Source organism: Malaclemys terrapin, chromosome 7 (genome assembly GCF_027887155.1).
Source record: "Malaclemys terrapin pileata isolate rMalTer1 chromosome 7, rMalTer1.hap1, whole genome shotgun sequence".
NCBI classification, from domain to species: domain Eukaryota; kingdom Metazoa; phylum Chordata; order Testudines; family Emydidae; genus Malaclemys; species Malaclemys terrapin.
Window position 1 is genome coordinate 1,672,713 of NC_071511.1, and position 13,550 is coordinate 1,686,262.

At 44.9% G+C, this 13,550-nt stretch overlaps 1 protein-coding gene across 1 annotated transcript in view; it reads left to right on the forward strand.

Moving 5' to 3' along the window:
• PRKAR2A (protein kinase cAMP-dependent type II regulatory subunit alpha) overlaps positions 1 to 13,550 on the forward strand; it is a 120,192-nt gene that overhangs the window by 39,114 nt on the left and 67,528 nt on the right. Inside the window, exon 2 of the mRNA XM_054033827.1 lies at positions 8,234 to 8,269. Coding sequence (XP_053889802.1) covers positions 8,234 to 8,269 — 36 coding nt within the window. The remainder of the gene's footprint in view (positions 1 to 8,233; positions 8,270 to 13,550) is intronic.

Consider the following 13,550-nt stretch of genomic DNA (forward strand, 5'->3'; position numbering starts at 1 on the left):
AAGATGTGACAAAATTGAAGATCTTGAAGTCTCCATGTCACACTTCAAATGTCATTGTCACAACATCAGCAACAGTACAGGAAAAAGCAACAGCTGCCTCTCTTCGGATAACGTGAGTACTAGCTAAAAAGAAAAAGCCTGTTCTAGATGCCGAGCTTGTGAAAGAGTGCACGTTGGAAATGCTGGAGGAGCTTTTTGCCAGAGATAAAAACAAAGATGACGTTGTGAACCATGTGAAGCAAGTTCTCCTGTCTGATTCTACGGCAGTGCAAAGATTGGAGGTAATTTATGAGGATTGTCTGTCAGCACTGCTTTCTGATTTAAAAAACACCAAATACATGTCTCTTGCAGTGGACAAATCAAGAGATTTAAATGACACTGGCCAGCTATCGCTGTTTGTTAGATTTTATGATGGTGAAATTTTCCAGGAAGAATTTTTGTGCTTAATACCATTAGAAACCTACACCACACGAGAGAGGCTTTTTGGGGGGAGGGAGGGGAGAGGGGGAAATGGTTTAGATCTGCAGAAAGTAAACTTACTTGTTACAGACAGAGGTCCCTCCATGAGAGGGAAGGAGAAGGGCTTTGCTTCAAGTCGTGCAGCGATATATCCTTCATTAAATACACTTCACTGCATCATTCACCAGACGCAGTCCTGTATGGTAAGTTGTCTGGGGATTTGAAAAAAAAAAATGGATGTTGTGAAGAGATTAGTGAACTACATATGCTCAACTTCTAGCTTGCAACATCATCTTTTTAAAGCTCTTTTATAAGACGTTCCAGCCAAATATAGTGACCTGTTGCAGCACAATTATATTTGCTGGTTAAGTAGGGGGTACGTGTTAGAGATATTTTGTGCACTTTAAAAAGAAATAATAAAATTTATTTCAAACCACAAGACCAATAAGGCTTGTGAGTTCCTAGATGTCCCTTCTATGTCACAGGTATCTTTTGATGTCCCTTCTATGTCACAGGTATCTTTTCAGTGCGATACTACTGATCACTTGAATTCCCTCAATTTGCAGCTCCAAGGCCGTGCAAGCTGTATTGGGGATCTGTTTGAAAAAGTGTATGTCTATCAGAGGAATCTTGCAATCTTTCAGACAGACTTAACAGAAAAGATGTTGCACTTTCCCACATTGAGTGTTGTTGTTACAGATGAAACCTCGATGAAAGCAATGCAAAAGTTCCTAAACGATCTGAATGAAAATTTTAAAATGCGATTTGAAAATTTTAAAATCCGAAGGGATTTGCTATTATTTGTTCGTAATCCGTTTTTGGTCTCTGCGGATGGACCTTGCTCTTCTGAAGCAAAGAACATTCTTGTTCTCCAAGTGCTTGCCCATGTCCATTCCAATGTAGGTGTGTGCTTGCCCCGAGCTCTGCCACCAGAAAGTTTTCCCCTCAGTGGTATCTGTCACACTGACTCTGGTGCACCCTGGAGTCGCATGGTCATGGTGCTGATAGAAAGGGTCCTGACGACCTGCCACCCCCTCAGCTCCTTCTTACTTCCAATGAGGGTTGCTGGAACTACAGTTTGTCCTTGTGTTTCACATATACTCCTTCAGTGGACTTGGATTCTTTTATTTTGTATAGTCATCTCTATTTGTAGTCGTTACGTTTCAGTTGTTAAGACAGTAGGATAGCAAACCCCGCTCAGCGGGGTAAGTCCCTCTGGGCACCAGGGATGCCTCGGTCTCCAGAGTTTAAGTCTTGTGCTTCATGCCACAAGTCTGTTTGTCTCAGTGACCCCCATTCCAGCTGACTAAGTACCTGGGGAATCTCTCATGTGGAAGCGCTGCAAGATCTCCTCATGGAGGCAGCACTTCATTATCCCTTGGTGCCAAGTCACTCCGTCTTCTCTTAGGAGAGTCAACACCGCTTCACATCTCCAGCACCGGAAAAGGATGCTCCTTCTGCTTCTCAGGACTCCTGGCACTGTCCATCATCCCTGGTGCAGAAGATGACGACTATGGTAAGGGACTCTCAGCACTGCTCTCCACTGGTGCCGAGAAAGAAGCAGAAGATGGACAGAAAGCGATCCCCAACTCAGAGGTCTGCGGGGCAAAGAGATGGTAGCAGAGTGCAACCCATGTTGCACCACTCTGAGGCTCCTGCAACTCATCTGGTGCCATTGACTCCAACCCCGGAACAGGCACCATTTAGTCTGGCACCGATGGACTGTCCACTACAAGAGAGTCGTCAAAAGGGAAACCGGTCATGATGGCAGAGCCCCGGTCCCCTCCCTCCCGGCACCATTTGCTAGCACCGCTCCTCCCTGATCTTCTAAAATGGAATCCTCAGAGGCAGAGTTGTATGTCTCCTGCAAGAGCCAGCATCAACACTCTAGCTGACATCCCCCGAGCCAGGGCATCCCAGCTGCAAGGCTTGGCCACCTGCACTGTGGCAGGTGCCAGCACAGTGACTGTTCTGGAACCCTTGGGCTTTTCCTCCAATCCAGGGGGCACATTCCAGAAGGTCTTATTCCGTATCGGAATCTAGAGCACCCCCACTTCTCCTCTCGGAGCAGGACCTTGGTTCCGGTACCGAGCCTGGTACTGAATATCAAGACCCAGAACCGTGAGACCCAACCAATGCAGTCATACTGCTCTCTTACATACAGTGCAACTCCACCATCTTTTCTCCCCCACCCGTCCTTCCTGAACAATTTATACCCCTCCATGATAGTGCTCCAATCATGTGAGTTACCCTACCAAGTCTCTGTTATTCCAATCATATCATAATTCTCCTTCTTCCCTTTTTAAAAGATGGGCACTATATTTGCCTTTTTCCAATCATCCGGGATCTCCCCCGATCGCCATGAGTTTTCAAAGATAATGGCCAATGGCTCTGCAATCACATCAGCCAACTCCCTCAGCACCCTCAGATGCATTACACCTGGCCCCGTAAACTTGTTCATGTCCACCTTTTCTAAATAGTCCTGTTCTTTCACCACTGAGTGCTGATCACCTCCTCCCCATACTCTGCTGCCCTGTGCAGTAGTCTGGGAGCTGACCGTGAAGACTGAGGCAAAAAAAGCATTGAGTACTTCAACTTTTTCCACATCATCTGTCACTAGGTTGCCTCCCCCATTCGGTAAGAGTCCCACACTTTCCCTGACCACCTTCTTATTGCTAACATACCTGTAGAAATCCTTCTTGTTACCCTTCACATCCCTTGCTAGCTACAACTCCAATTGTGCTTTCTTTCATCTTCCTGATTACACCCCTGCATGCTCGAGCAATATTTTTATACTCCTCCCTAGTCCAAGTGTCCACTTCTTGTAAACTTCCTTTTTGTGTTTAAGCTCACCGAAGATTTCTCTGTTAAGTCAAGATGGTCGCCTGCCATATTTGCTATTATTTCTGCACATCAGGATGGTTTGTTCCTGTGCCCTCAATAAGTCTTCTTTAAAATACAGCCAGCTCTCCTGGACTCCTTTCCCCCTCATATTAGCCTCCCAGGGGATCCTGCCCATCAGTTCCCTGAGGGAGACCATGTCTGCTTTTCTGAAGTCCAGGATCCATATTCTGCTGCTCTCCTTTCTTCCTTTTGTCAGGATCCTGAACTCGACCATCTCATGATCACTGCTGCCCAGGTTGCCACCCACTTCTACTTCCCCTACCAGTTCTTCCCTATTTGTGAGCAGCAGGTCAAGAGGAGCACAGCCCCTCGTTGGTTTCTCCAGCACTTGTACCAGGAAGTTGTCCCAAACACGCTCCAAAAACTTCCTGGATTGTCTGCGCACTGCTGTATTGCTCTCCCAGGGGATGTCTGGGTGATTGAAGTTCCCCATGAGAACCAAAATCTGTAATCTGGAAACTCCTGTTAGTTGTCCGAAGAAAGCCTCGTCGTCTACCTCATCCTCCTGGTCCAGTGGTCTATAGCAGATGTCCAACACGACATCACCCTGGCAGCTCTCGCCTCTAAACTTAACCCAAAGACTCTCAACAGGCATTTCTCCAGCTTCATACCGGAGCTCTGAGCAGTCATACCGCTCTCTTACTTACAGTGAAACTCACCCACCTTTTCTCCCCCACCTGTCCTTCCTGAACAGTTTATACCCATCCATGACAATGCTCCAGTCATGTGAGTTACCCCACCAAGTCTGTTATTCCAGTCACATCATAGGTCCTTGACTGTGCCAGGACTTTCAATTCTTCCTGCTTGTTTCCCAGACTTCTTGCGTTCGTGTACAGGCACTAAGATAACTAGCTGATTGCCCTACTTTCTCAGTGTGAATCAGGAGTCCTCCCCTGTTGCACTCTCCTCCTTGTGTTTCCTCCCGGTATTCCACTTACCTCAGAGCTTAGGTCTCCATCCCCCGACAAACCTAGTTTAAAGCCCTCCTCGCTAGGTTGGCAAGCCTGCCTGCAAAGATGCTCTTCCCTCTCTTCGTTAGTTGGATCCCATCTCTTCATAGCAATCCTTCTTCCTGGAACAACATCCAGTGGTCGAAGAATCCAAATCCCTCTCTCTGACACCACTTGCGTAACCACGCATTTACCTCCACAATTCAATGGTCCCTATCTGGGCCTTTTCCTTCATCAGGGAGGATGGACGAGAACATGACTTGCACATCAAATTCCTTTATCCTTTTTCCCAGAGCCACATAGTCTGCAGTGACCCGCTCAAGGTCATTCTTGGCAGTATCATTAGTGCCCACATGGAGAAGTAGGAAGGGATAGTGGTTCGAGGGCTTTATCAGTCTTGGCAGACACTCCATCACATCCTGAATTCTAGCTCCAGGCAAGCAGCAGACACTTCTCAAGTTTCCCAGTCTGGCTGGCAGATGGATGACTCAGTCCTCCTTAATATTAATATAATATATGGAGATATCCCTATCTCATAGAACTGGAAGGGACCCCGAGACGTCATCGAGTCCAGACCCCTGCCTTCACTAGCAGGACCAAGTACTGATTTTGCCCCAGATCCCTAAGTGGCCCCCTCAAGGATTGAACTCACAACCCTGGGTTTAGCAGGCCAATGCTCAAACCACTGAGCTATCCCTCCTTAGAAGGGAATCCCTGACCACCACCACCTGTCTCCTCCTCTTGGGAGTGGTGGTGGTGGAACCTCCATTTCTAGGACAATGCATCCCATGCCTTCTGGCCAATGGGGTCTCCTTCTGATCTTTTCCCTCAGATGACTCTTCCAAACAATTCTCTGCCGTAGTACCTGTGCAGAGAGCCTGAAAACGGCTTCTTACCTCTATCTGTATTGGGGGTACACGGGTTCTCCTCTTTCTTCTTCTGGAGGTCACCTCCTGCTAATTTTCTTCCCTGTTCTGCACTGCCCTCTCTGGTTCTTCAGCCTGCTGTGCCTGCAGTACCAAACACTGACTTCTATCCAGAAACTCTTCCTTTTTTCTGATGCAACGCAGGGTTGATACATAGTTCTCCAGTCCTTTAACCTTCGCTTCTGTCCTCTGGGAGAAAGACAAACATGGCACATTCTGTGCAGGTCACAACAGCTGATCGCTCACTATCCATATTGTCTGCCTTCTACGAGCCTCTTCAGATGTTGTATTTACTGCTTACAGAAGCCTGAAAGGCAAAAAACTTTATCAATCCCATATCAATCCCAGCTATGTTAGAAGAAAAAATTGAATTTCTCAGTCATGAGATGAAATTGTACTTCAGCAGAAAATTCTGTTACCCTATGGTGATTCGGAGAGTTAGTGTGTAGTAAAATATGGTGGGTTTTTAACGTACCAGCACTTTCATGTTATGACTTCTAGTAATAGTCTCTCTTTGTCGTTTTTTTATGTTACTGAGTTGTTCTGGTAATAACAGTAGCTGTGTAATATTGTAGATATTTCATTTGTGGTGCAATTCTGGAATGTTAACATGCCTAAATACGATAGCTTTTGAAAAATTTTAAGCAAATTTCACACTTCAGACTCTGCATCCATGGAAGTGAAGGGGCAGTTTTTTCATTTGCTCTTATATTCATGTGATGATTGATTGTCTTGAGGATGAACTGCATTAGAGTTAAAATTACTGCATCCCTGGAGTAAATTTGTGAAAAGGTGCCATAAACTCCTGAGTTGCATTTGTGTGTACAATTCAGCATTTCCAACAGGTAGCATTTAAAAGTCCTAGATCTACTGTGCTCCAAAATATAAAAGTAATAGTGCAGGTCTTAGATGATGCCTTGGTATTTACAGCCAGTGCACGTTACATGAGTGGGGCACAAATTGTGCTCCTAATATAGTGGATATCTCTGTAAGGAAGTAGCAAAAAGTGCTTTTATGCTTTGCTCTATCAACCTTGATATATGGCATACAAATTGTGTATGTTGGTACACTCCCCTCTAAAGTTCCATGATCAAATTACCATTGCAGCATTCTTATAAAAGATTAAAAACAAAGGAAATTTTTAATAACAAATTGAGTGGAAAACTCTATTTGACAAAGCCCCTATGACACTCCTATGAGTGGTTCATGTGTGCTCGATGTCGTAGAGCGTTCTTGGAGAGAACTCCATCTTTTGATACTTTTATGTACATGTGGAAACAGAGATAAATCTGATCCAAATCCCAGGTTTCTTGCTTTATTTCTTCTTTCCCTTCAGCAAAATAAATAAATAATTCTCAGGCCCCTGCACTTCCCTGGTCCGTCCCACGTCTCAGTCTCTAATGCTTTTCATTCCTCCCTAGTTGTTGTTGTTGTCTGTTCTTTCTTCCACTTGAAAGATTGTTTTCCCCATTGGGCTGTGATTCTCTGGTGTGTCTTGAGTCAGCACTGCACATTGTTCTTTATGGTAGTCTGCCAGTGTAGCCATTCTAGCTGTTGGTTGGGCTTGTCTGTAGTTTGGATGGCGTAGTTTCACTTTTCTCTCCTTGGAAGGAGACTGTGAGGTTTTGCTTTGATTCTTTTTGTGCTGCCATTCTTTCTTCCACATAGGCAGAAAGAGTGGCCGTAGTGCCATTATTTGTCTTCAACAGCACCACTCAGCTTTATCTTTCTGTTTTTGCTTGCTCCACTCTTGATTTAAATAACGTTATCTGTGCAGATGCAGAAAAGACGGAAGAACAATCTGGATCACTAATTCACCTGGGCCCATTCAAACAGAATGCGTTTGAATATAGCCAAATGCAAGGTCATAATCTAGGATTAAAGCGTGCATGCCATACCTACAAAATGAGGACTGTATCCTGGAAAGCAGAGACTGAAAAAGATCTCTTGGTCAAAGTTGACAAACAACTGAACTGAACATAAATCCCCAGTGCGATGCTGTGGCAAAAAGGCTAACTCAGTCTTTGGATGGATGAACAGGGGAGTAAGGAAGTGATTTTACCTCTGTATCCAGACTTGGTGAGACTGATACTGGAATACTGCCAGGGCCGGCTCCAGGCACCAGCCGAGCAAGCTCGTGCTTGGGGCGGCAGATTGTACGAGGCGGCATTCCGCCCAATCCTAGGGCGGCACGGCTGGTTTTTGTTGTTGTTCCGCTCTGGCCACCCTGTAGGGGGGCGGCGGTGCGGAGGAGGGGAGTGCCCTGCAGCAAGCCCGGTAGGGCAGCCCGTGTCTTTCCCTCCCAGCTGACCGGAGCGGCGCGGAGCCCTCCCGGCAGGTGGCGCGGCGGTTGGGGCCACGTGGCAGTGCCCTGCTGAAGCCCTGGCCGCCCCCTTCTCTCTCCCCCCCGCTCCCTCCCCCTCCTCCCCTCTAACCGGGGCACATCTGCAGCGCAGGGAGTCCCCCTGCACCCTGGCTCCGGCCGCGCCGCAGGTTTTTTTTTTTTTTTTTTTTTGTTGCTTGGGGCGGCAAAAATGCCAGAGCCGGCCCTGAATACTGCATCCAGTTCTCATGTCCACACTCTAAAAAGGACGTTGAAATTTTGGAGATGGTGCAGGAAGAGCCATAAAAATGACTTGAGAGGCTGATGAAATGCTTTACAGTGAGAGATTTAAGGAGCTCAATCTGTTTATCAAAAAGAAGGTTGAGATGGTAACCTGATTAGTGTAATGGGAAGAAAATACCAGGTACTAAAAGGCTGTTTTATTTTTTATCCTATAACATTCTTGAAAAATCTAGCTTAGCTTTAAATATCCAAACTCCTCCTGGTACATAAGGAAGTGGATGAAGAGTGTATGTAAGATTTTAATAGGGTGGGATATAAAATATAAAATATAAAGTGGCTTTATCAATGTGATAGTTTTGATTCTAATGACTTATTTTAGTAAACAGTAATTTCACCTTTAACTGATTTTTTTTTTCTTTATTTTGCAGCTCCAGTTATTAACAGATTTAACAGAAGAGTATCAGGTAAAGTTTCCCTTATTATTTTAATACACTTCTGAAAATATTTTAAATGTGTGCTTATTGAAAGCAATAACTTTCCAGTTTATGTAGCCTGTTAACACTTGTCTGTTGTATTTAGTACATTACATAGTAGTTATTCTATTTAAATAATTGTAATTCTCTCTCTCTCCATTTATTTATTTTAGAAATAAATAGATTGCAAATTATAGGTTAGTGGGAAAACCTTTCCTATTAATGACTGTCATAACTATAAAGAGAAGGGTAACAACCCTCCTGTGTACAATACTATAAAATCCCTCCTGGCCAGAGACACCAAAATCCTTTTACCTGTAAAGGGTTAAGAAGTTCAGGTAACCTGGCTGACACCTGACCCAAAGGACCAATAAGGGGACAAGATACTTTCAAATCTTGGTGGGGGGAAGGCTTTTGTTTGTGCTCTTCGTTTTGGGGGTTGTTCGTGCTTGGGACTAAGAGGGACCAGACATCAATCCATGCTCTCCAAATCTTCTGAACAAGTCTCTCATATTTCAGACTTGTAAGTAACAGCCAGGCAAGGCGTGTTAGGTTTATCTTTGTTTTCTCAACTTGTAAACGATCCTTTTGCTAGAGTGTTTACCTCTGTTTGCTGTAACTTTGAATCTAAGGCTAGAGGGGGTTCCTCTGAGCTCTTTGAATTTGATTACCCTGTAAAGTTATTTTCCATCCTGATTTTACAGAGATGATTTTTACCTTTCTTTAATTAAAAGCCTTCTTTTTAAGAACCTGATCGATTTTTCCTTGTTTTAAGATCCAAGGGGATTGGATCTGGACTCACCAGGAATTGGTGGGGGGGAAAGAAAGGGAGGGAATGATTAATTCCTCCTTGTTTTAAGATCCAAGGGGTTTGGATCGGTGTTCACCGGGGAATTGGTGGAGGAGTCTCTCAAGGCTACCCAGGGAAGGGAGTTAGCACTTGGGAGTGGTGGCAGCAAAACCAGATCTAAGATGGTAGTTAAGCTTAGACGTTTTCTTGCAGGTCCCCACATCTGTACCCTAAAGTTCAGAGTGGGGAAGGAACCTTGACAATGACAATTTCAAGCCTTAAGGCAACTTCAACATTAATAACCATTCAGTCCAGATACATTTGTGAAGACCTATATCACAGAGGCCACAGAAAAGACTCATCTAAGTAACTCTGGGAATGTTTCAGCTTCTTTTATTTGAATCTGCTGCTATTTCTTCTTGCTAATCTTCCAGATTGCTGTCAGTTTTATCTTTGACCAGAATGCAGAAAGTTAGGCCTTCTCCAATAGACAATTTTTGTCACTTGGTCTAATCTGAAGAGATGGTTATCTTAAGAGCAGCAGATGCTTGTGCCATGCCTCCAGAGACTGATAATAGCTAAAAACTAGACAGACAGGTGGGCGAGGTAGTATCTTTTATTGGGCCATCTTTTGTTGGTGAGAGAGAGAAGCTTTTGAGCCACACAGAGGAGCCTGAAGAAGAGTTCTCTGTAGCTCGAAAGCTTGTCTCTCTCTCTCTCTCACCAACAAAAATTGGTTCAATAAAAGATATTATCTCACCCGCTTTGTGCCTCTAATATTCTAGGACCAGCACAGCTACAGCTACACTGCCGTAGCTAAAAATGTCAGATCTGCAAATGTCCATTTGTTCAGGAAGCATAATTGATGCATTTGTTCCCAGGCATAGTTCTTCCACATGGTTAAATATTTTGCAACTTTCTCATTTGATTTTACCAGCCCTTTTTTTTTTTTAAAGTTGATATTGAAAGTGAGTGGTATTGAACCACCAGAAGGTTAAACATAAAAAAAATGAACTCCACTGTTGTTCCACCAGAGTACAGCACAAATCATCTTAAATTCTCTTTGATTTTCATTTAACTAAACTTGGATAGTTGTCCAGGAAATTAGTTTAATGTAGTTCTACTTTTAAAAGTACTTTTGTGAAAATGGCATTGTGAGTTCCATGTTCATTATCTGTCAATTATTTCCAGTTCAAATATTCTCCGTTTTTAAATAAAAATATTTTTTTTCTAATTCACCTGTGCAAATTCAGCCTGAGGTTAGACAGTTGGGATGGTCCTTTCCTGTGATAGTGAATGAGAAGCAAAGATCTTTTAGGACCTTTGTATTTTCACATGTAAAGTCCCCTTGTGACCAAATTATGTCCTCATTTTCACCTAGGCAGCCCTATTAGCCTACAGTGCAATTCCTCAGGTTCAATTAAGGGCATGATTTGGAGACAAAGGTTTTGCTGCACATAAGGAAGTGGGCCATAATCAGAGCTTTTTAATTCATGTAAATTATTTTGACACTAGCACATTTTACTATTGCAGTGGTGAATTTGGAGGGACAGTGACAACTCGTTAAAGCACCTTATTGGTGTGGTCTCAAGGCATTTTACATTAACGTAAATATTAAAGTAATCCATCCTGAGAACTAATCATTGTTTAAAAGCAATTAAATCAAAAATGTAAATGAGAAAATGGAGCTATTCCAGATGTCCAAAGGCTGTGAGCTCCATAGTGTAGGGGCAGAATGGCTATACTATAACAACATTGCCAACACCCCTTTCATTTGGGTTGACAGCAGGATTCAAACTTGAGTCTGTCAAAGCTGAAAACACAAGCCTCTACAGCTTGAATTAAAAGAGTGACTCCTCCAGCTAGTAGCTTTAGTAGGTTCTTATTTTATGTGGAGCAGTCACTAGCAGGGGACAGAGATACACTGAGCTAGACAGGATAATGGAGACTGTGCTAGGTGGGTGATAGCTAAGAACTTAAGAATGGCTGTACTGGGTCAGACCAATGGTCGGTCTAGCCTGTCCTCTAACAGTGGCCAATGAACAGAAAAGGGCAATTATTGATTGATCCATCCTGTGTCGTCCACTCCCAGTTTCTGGCAATTAGAAGCTTAGGACACCCAGAGCATGGGGTGGTTCTTCGAGTAATTGCTCATATCGATTCCAATTAGGTGTGTGCGCGCCATGTGCGCAGTTGTAGGAAAGTTTTTCCCCTAGCAGAACCCGTCGGGTCGGCTGTGGAGCCCCCTGGAGTGGCGCCTTCATGGTGCTCAATATATGACCCTGCCGACCCGGCGCCTCCTCAGTTCCTTCTTGCTGGTTACTCCGACAGAGGGGAAGGTGGGCGGGTTTGGAATGGATCTGAGCAACACGTCTTGAAGAACATCAGTTACAAGAAGGCAAGTAACCATCTGCTAACATGCAAAAATCGGAGAAATGTCTTGTCGCAGTTCAAAGCAACTGCATCGGTTTCCCCCCCTTAGTGGTTCAGCAAGGGCACCAACTCTCAGGCTTCTGGCTCCTGGGCTCTTGCCTTTCTTGGGTGGAGAGCTGTATCTCTCTCCTGCCTGACTGGGGCATTTCCAGACTGAACAGTTTCCTGCCTTCCCTGGGTTAGTCCTAGCAAAAGACAGTCTGCCTAAGCACACCTGCTTCAATTCTCTCTTCAGGGATGGTTACAGTGTTATTGCTGCAGTTATCAATTGCTACACACCCCTCTGTGGATCGGAGGTTCTGTCCGTTTGCTGGATCAGAATAAAAAGCCCCGAGCCTCTTTAAAACCATGCTATTTATCCAAAAATCTTTGACTTGTGTGTGGTCACTGGAAAATACTGAGTGGGTCTTTTAACTGTCCTCCCCATCAGACAAACAATACCCCTCCACCCATGGCAAAGCTTCAAAGGCTGCGTCCGTAGGTGTGGGTTTGCTATCGCCTCCTCTCCAGTACTTCCTAGGAATTCCATTTCATGCCTACTGTCCAATACTTCAATTGTGTCTGCTATATTGTTCAACATAAGTCTTTTGACATTTATATTCTCTCTCAGAGATTGCATTAATCCTTCCTCCTCCTAAACAAGTTATATACAATCCCACAATAGTGCACAAGCAATACAGTTGACCCCAAAGGTATTAAATGTAATTCAATAAAGTTTAACTTAATTCCATAAGGTTTGCCCAGGATATTGTATGGTACAGTCATATCTGTCACATGCCTCATTTTAGCATCAACTCATTAGCCCTGGCAGTTGGAGGCCAGGTGTCTCACAGTGGCCCACTGACTCTACCTCTCTGGGCAATGCTAAGGAGGAAAGTGCAGATATAACCATTCCCCTCTATCCTGCCCGCCCCCCGCAAAGGTGCTAAGCCCTGCTGACCCATTCTCTATCCCCTTCTCCAGGATGAAGCACAAGCTGCAGGTACTGGTATGGCTTCAGCTGCAGGATGTGGCCCTTTGTGCTTGAAGGATCAGGGTCAAAGTTAGCAAACTGTTCTGACTTAAGGTTTTGTAAAGGTTGTTTGTGACCATATTTGTAACAATTCAGGAAGGTTTTATGGATAGTGTTCCAAAGCTTTCTATGGAGATGGACTTTCGTGGATGTTTATAAAGATGGTCCGAACCTCCTTCTCTTCCCCCCCCCCCTCCCCTCGCCAAAAAAACCTCCAAACCCTAACTTCTGCAATCCCTGCCATCTTTTCCCCCTCCCCACCCCCACTTTTCCCCTGTGACACTTTGGAAGCCAGGGGGCTGGGCATGTCCCACTCTGGTCCTCTGAGAGAAGCTAGCATGAGCTAAGCCACTGCCTCCATCTACCTGTGACAGGAGCGGGAGATGGGTGGGGAAAAGTGCTGATCGACTTTCAAGTGGTAGTGGCCTGAGCATTGCAGAGCCAGTCCAGTTTTGCACCAAGGGGGGGGGGGAGCAGGGTCTGCACCTTCTTTATCTCAGTGTCACTTCCTGCCCTCTGTCCCCTGCAGCTCTGCACTTTCTGCCCCTCTGACCTTCTCTACACACTCGAGCTGCCGCCTGCCCTCATGGAGTAGTGCCCCCTTAGGGCTCCCATTACTGCTGGTGATGGATGGGTGGGCCACTTCCTGTTTTGCCTTGACACCCAGACCTGCCAGTCCAAGGATGTGTTATGAAGCATGGGGAAGGGGACAACTGCCCTCCCCACACCCTATCTTAATGCCCACCACCCCCATGTTTAGTCTGGAGAGAGTCTTGAAGAGATGTATAGGGAGGAAAGGGAGCCTATCTCCAATTCTTATGCCTCTTTCCCCTGTCTCCATGTAGGTTTTCCTTCCCATTCCACCCATCTTCCCATGTAGTTTCCTTCTTTATCCATGGGGTAGGGAAGGGTCTTTTAGGCACAGGGAGGAAGTAAGCACATTTGGGAGGTAGGTAGTATGGGAGAAGTGGGGTCCGTCCCTATGCAGTTTGCAAGTTACACAGGAATGTCTGTCACTGAGAATTCTTAAATATTTT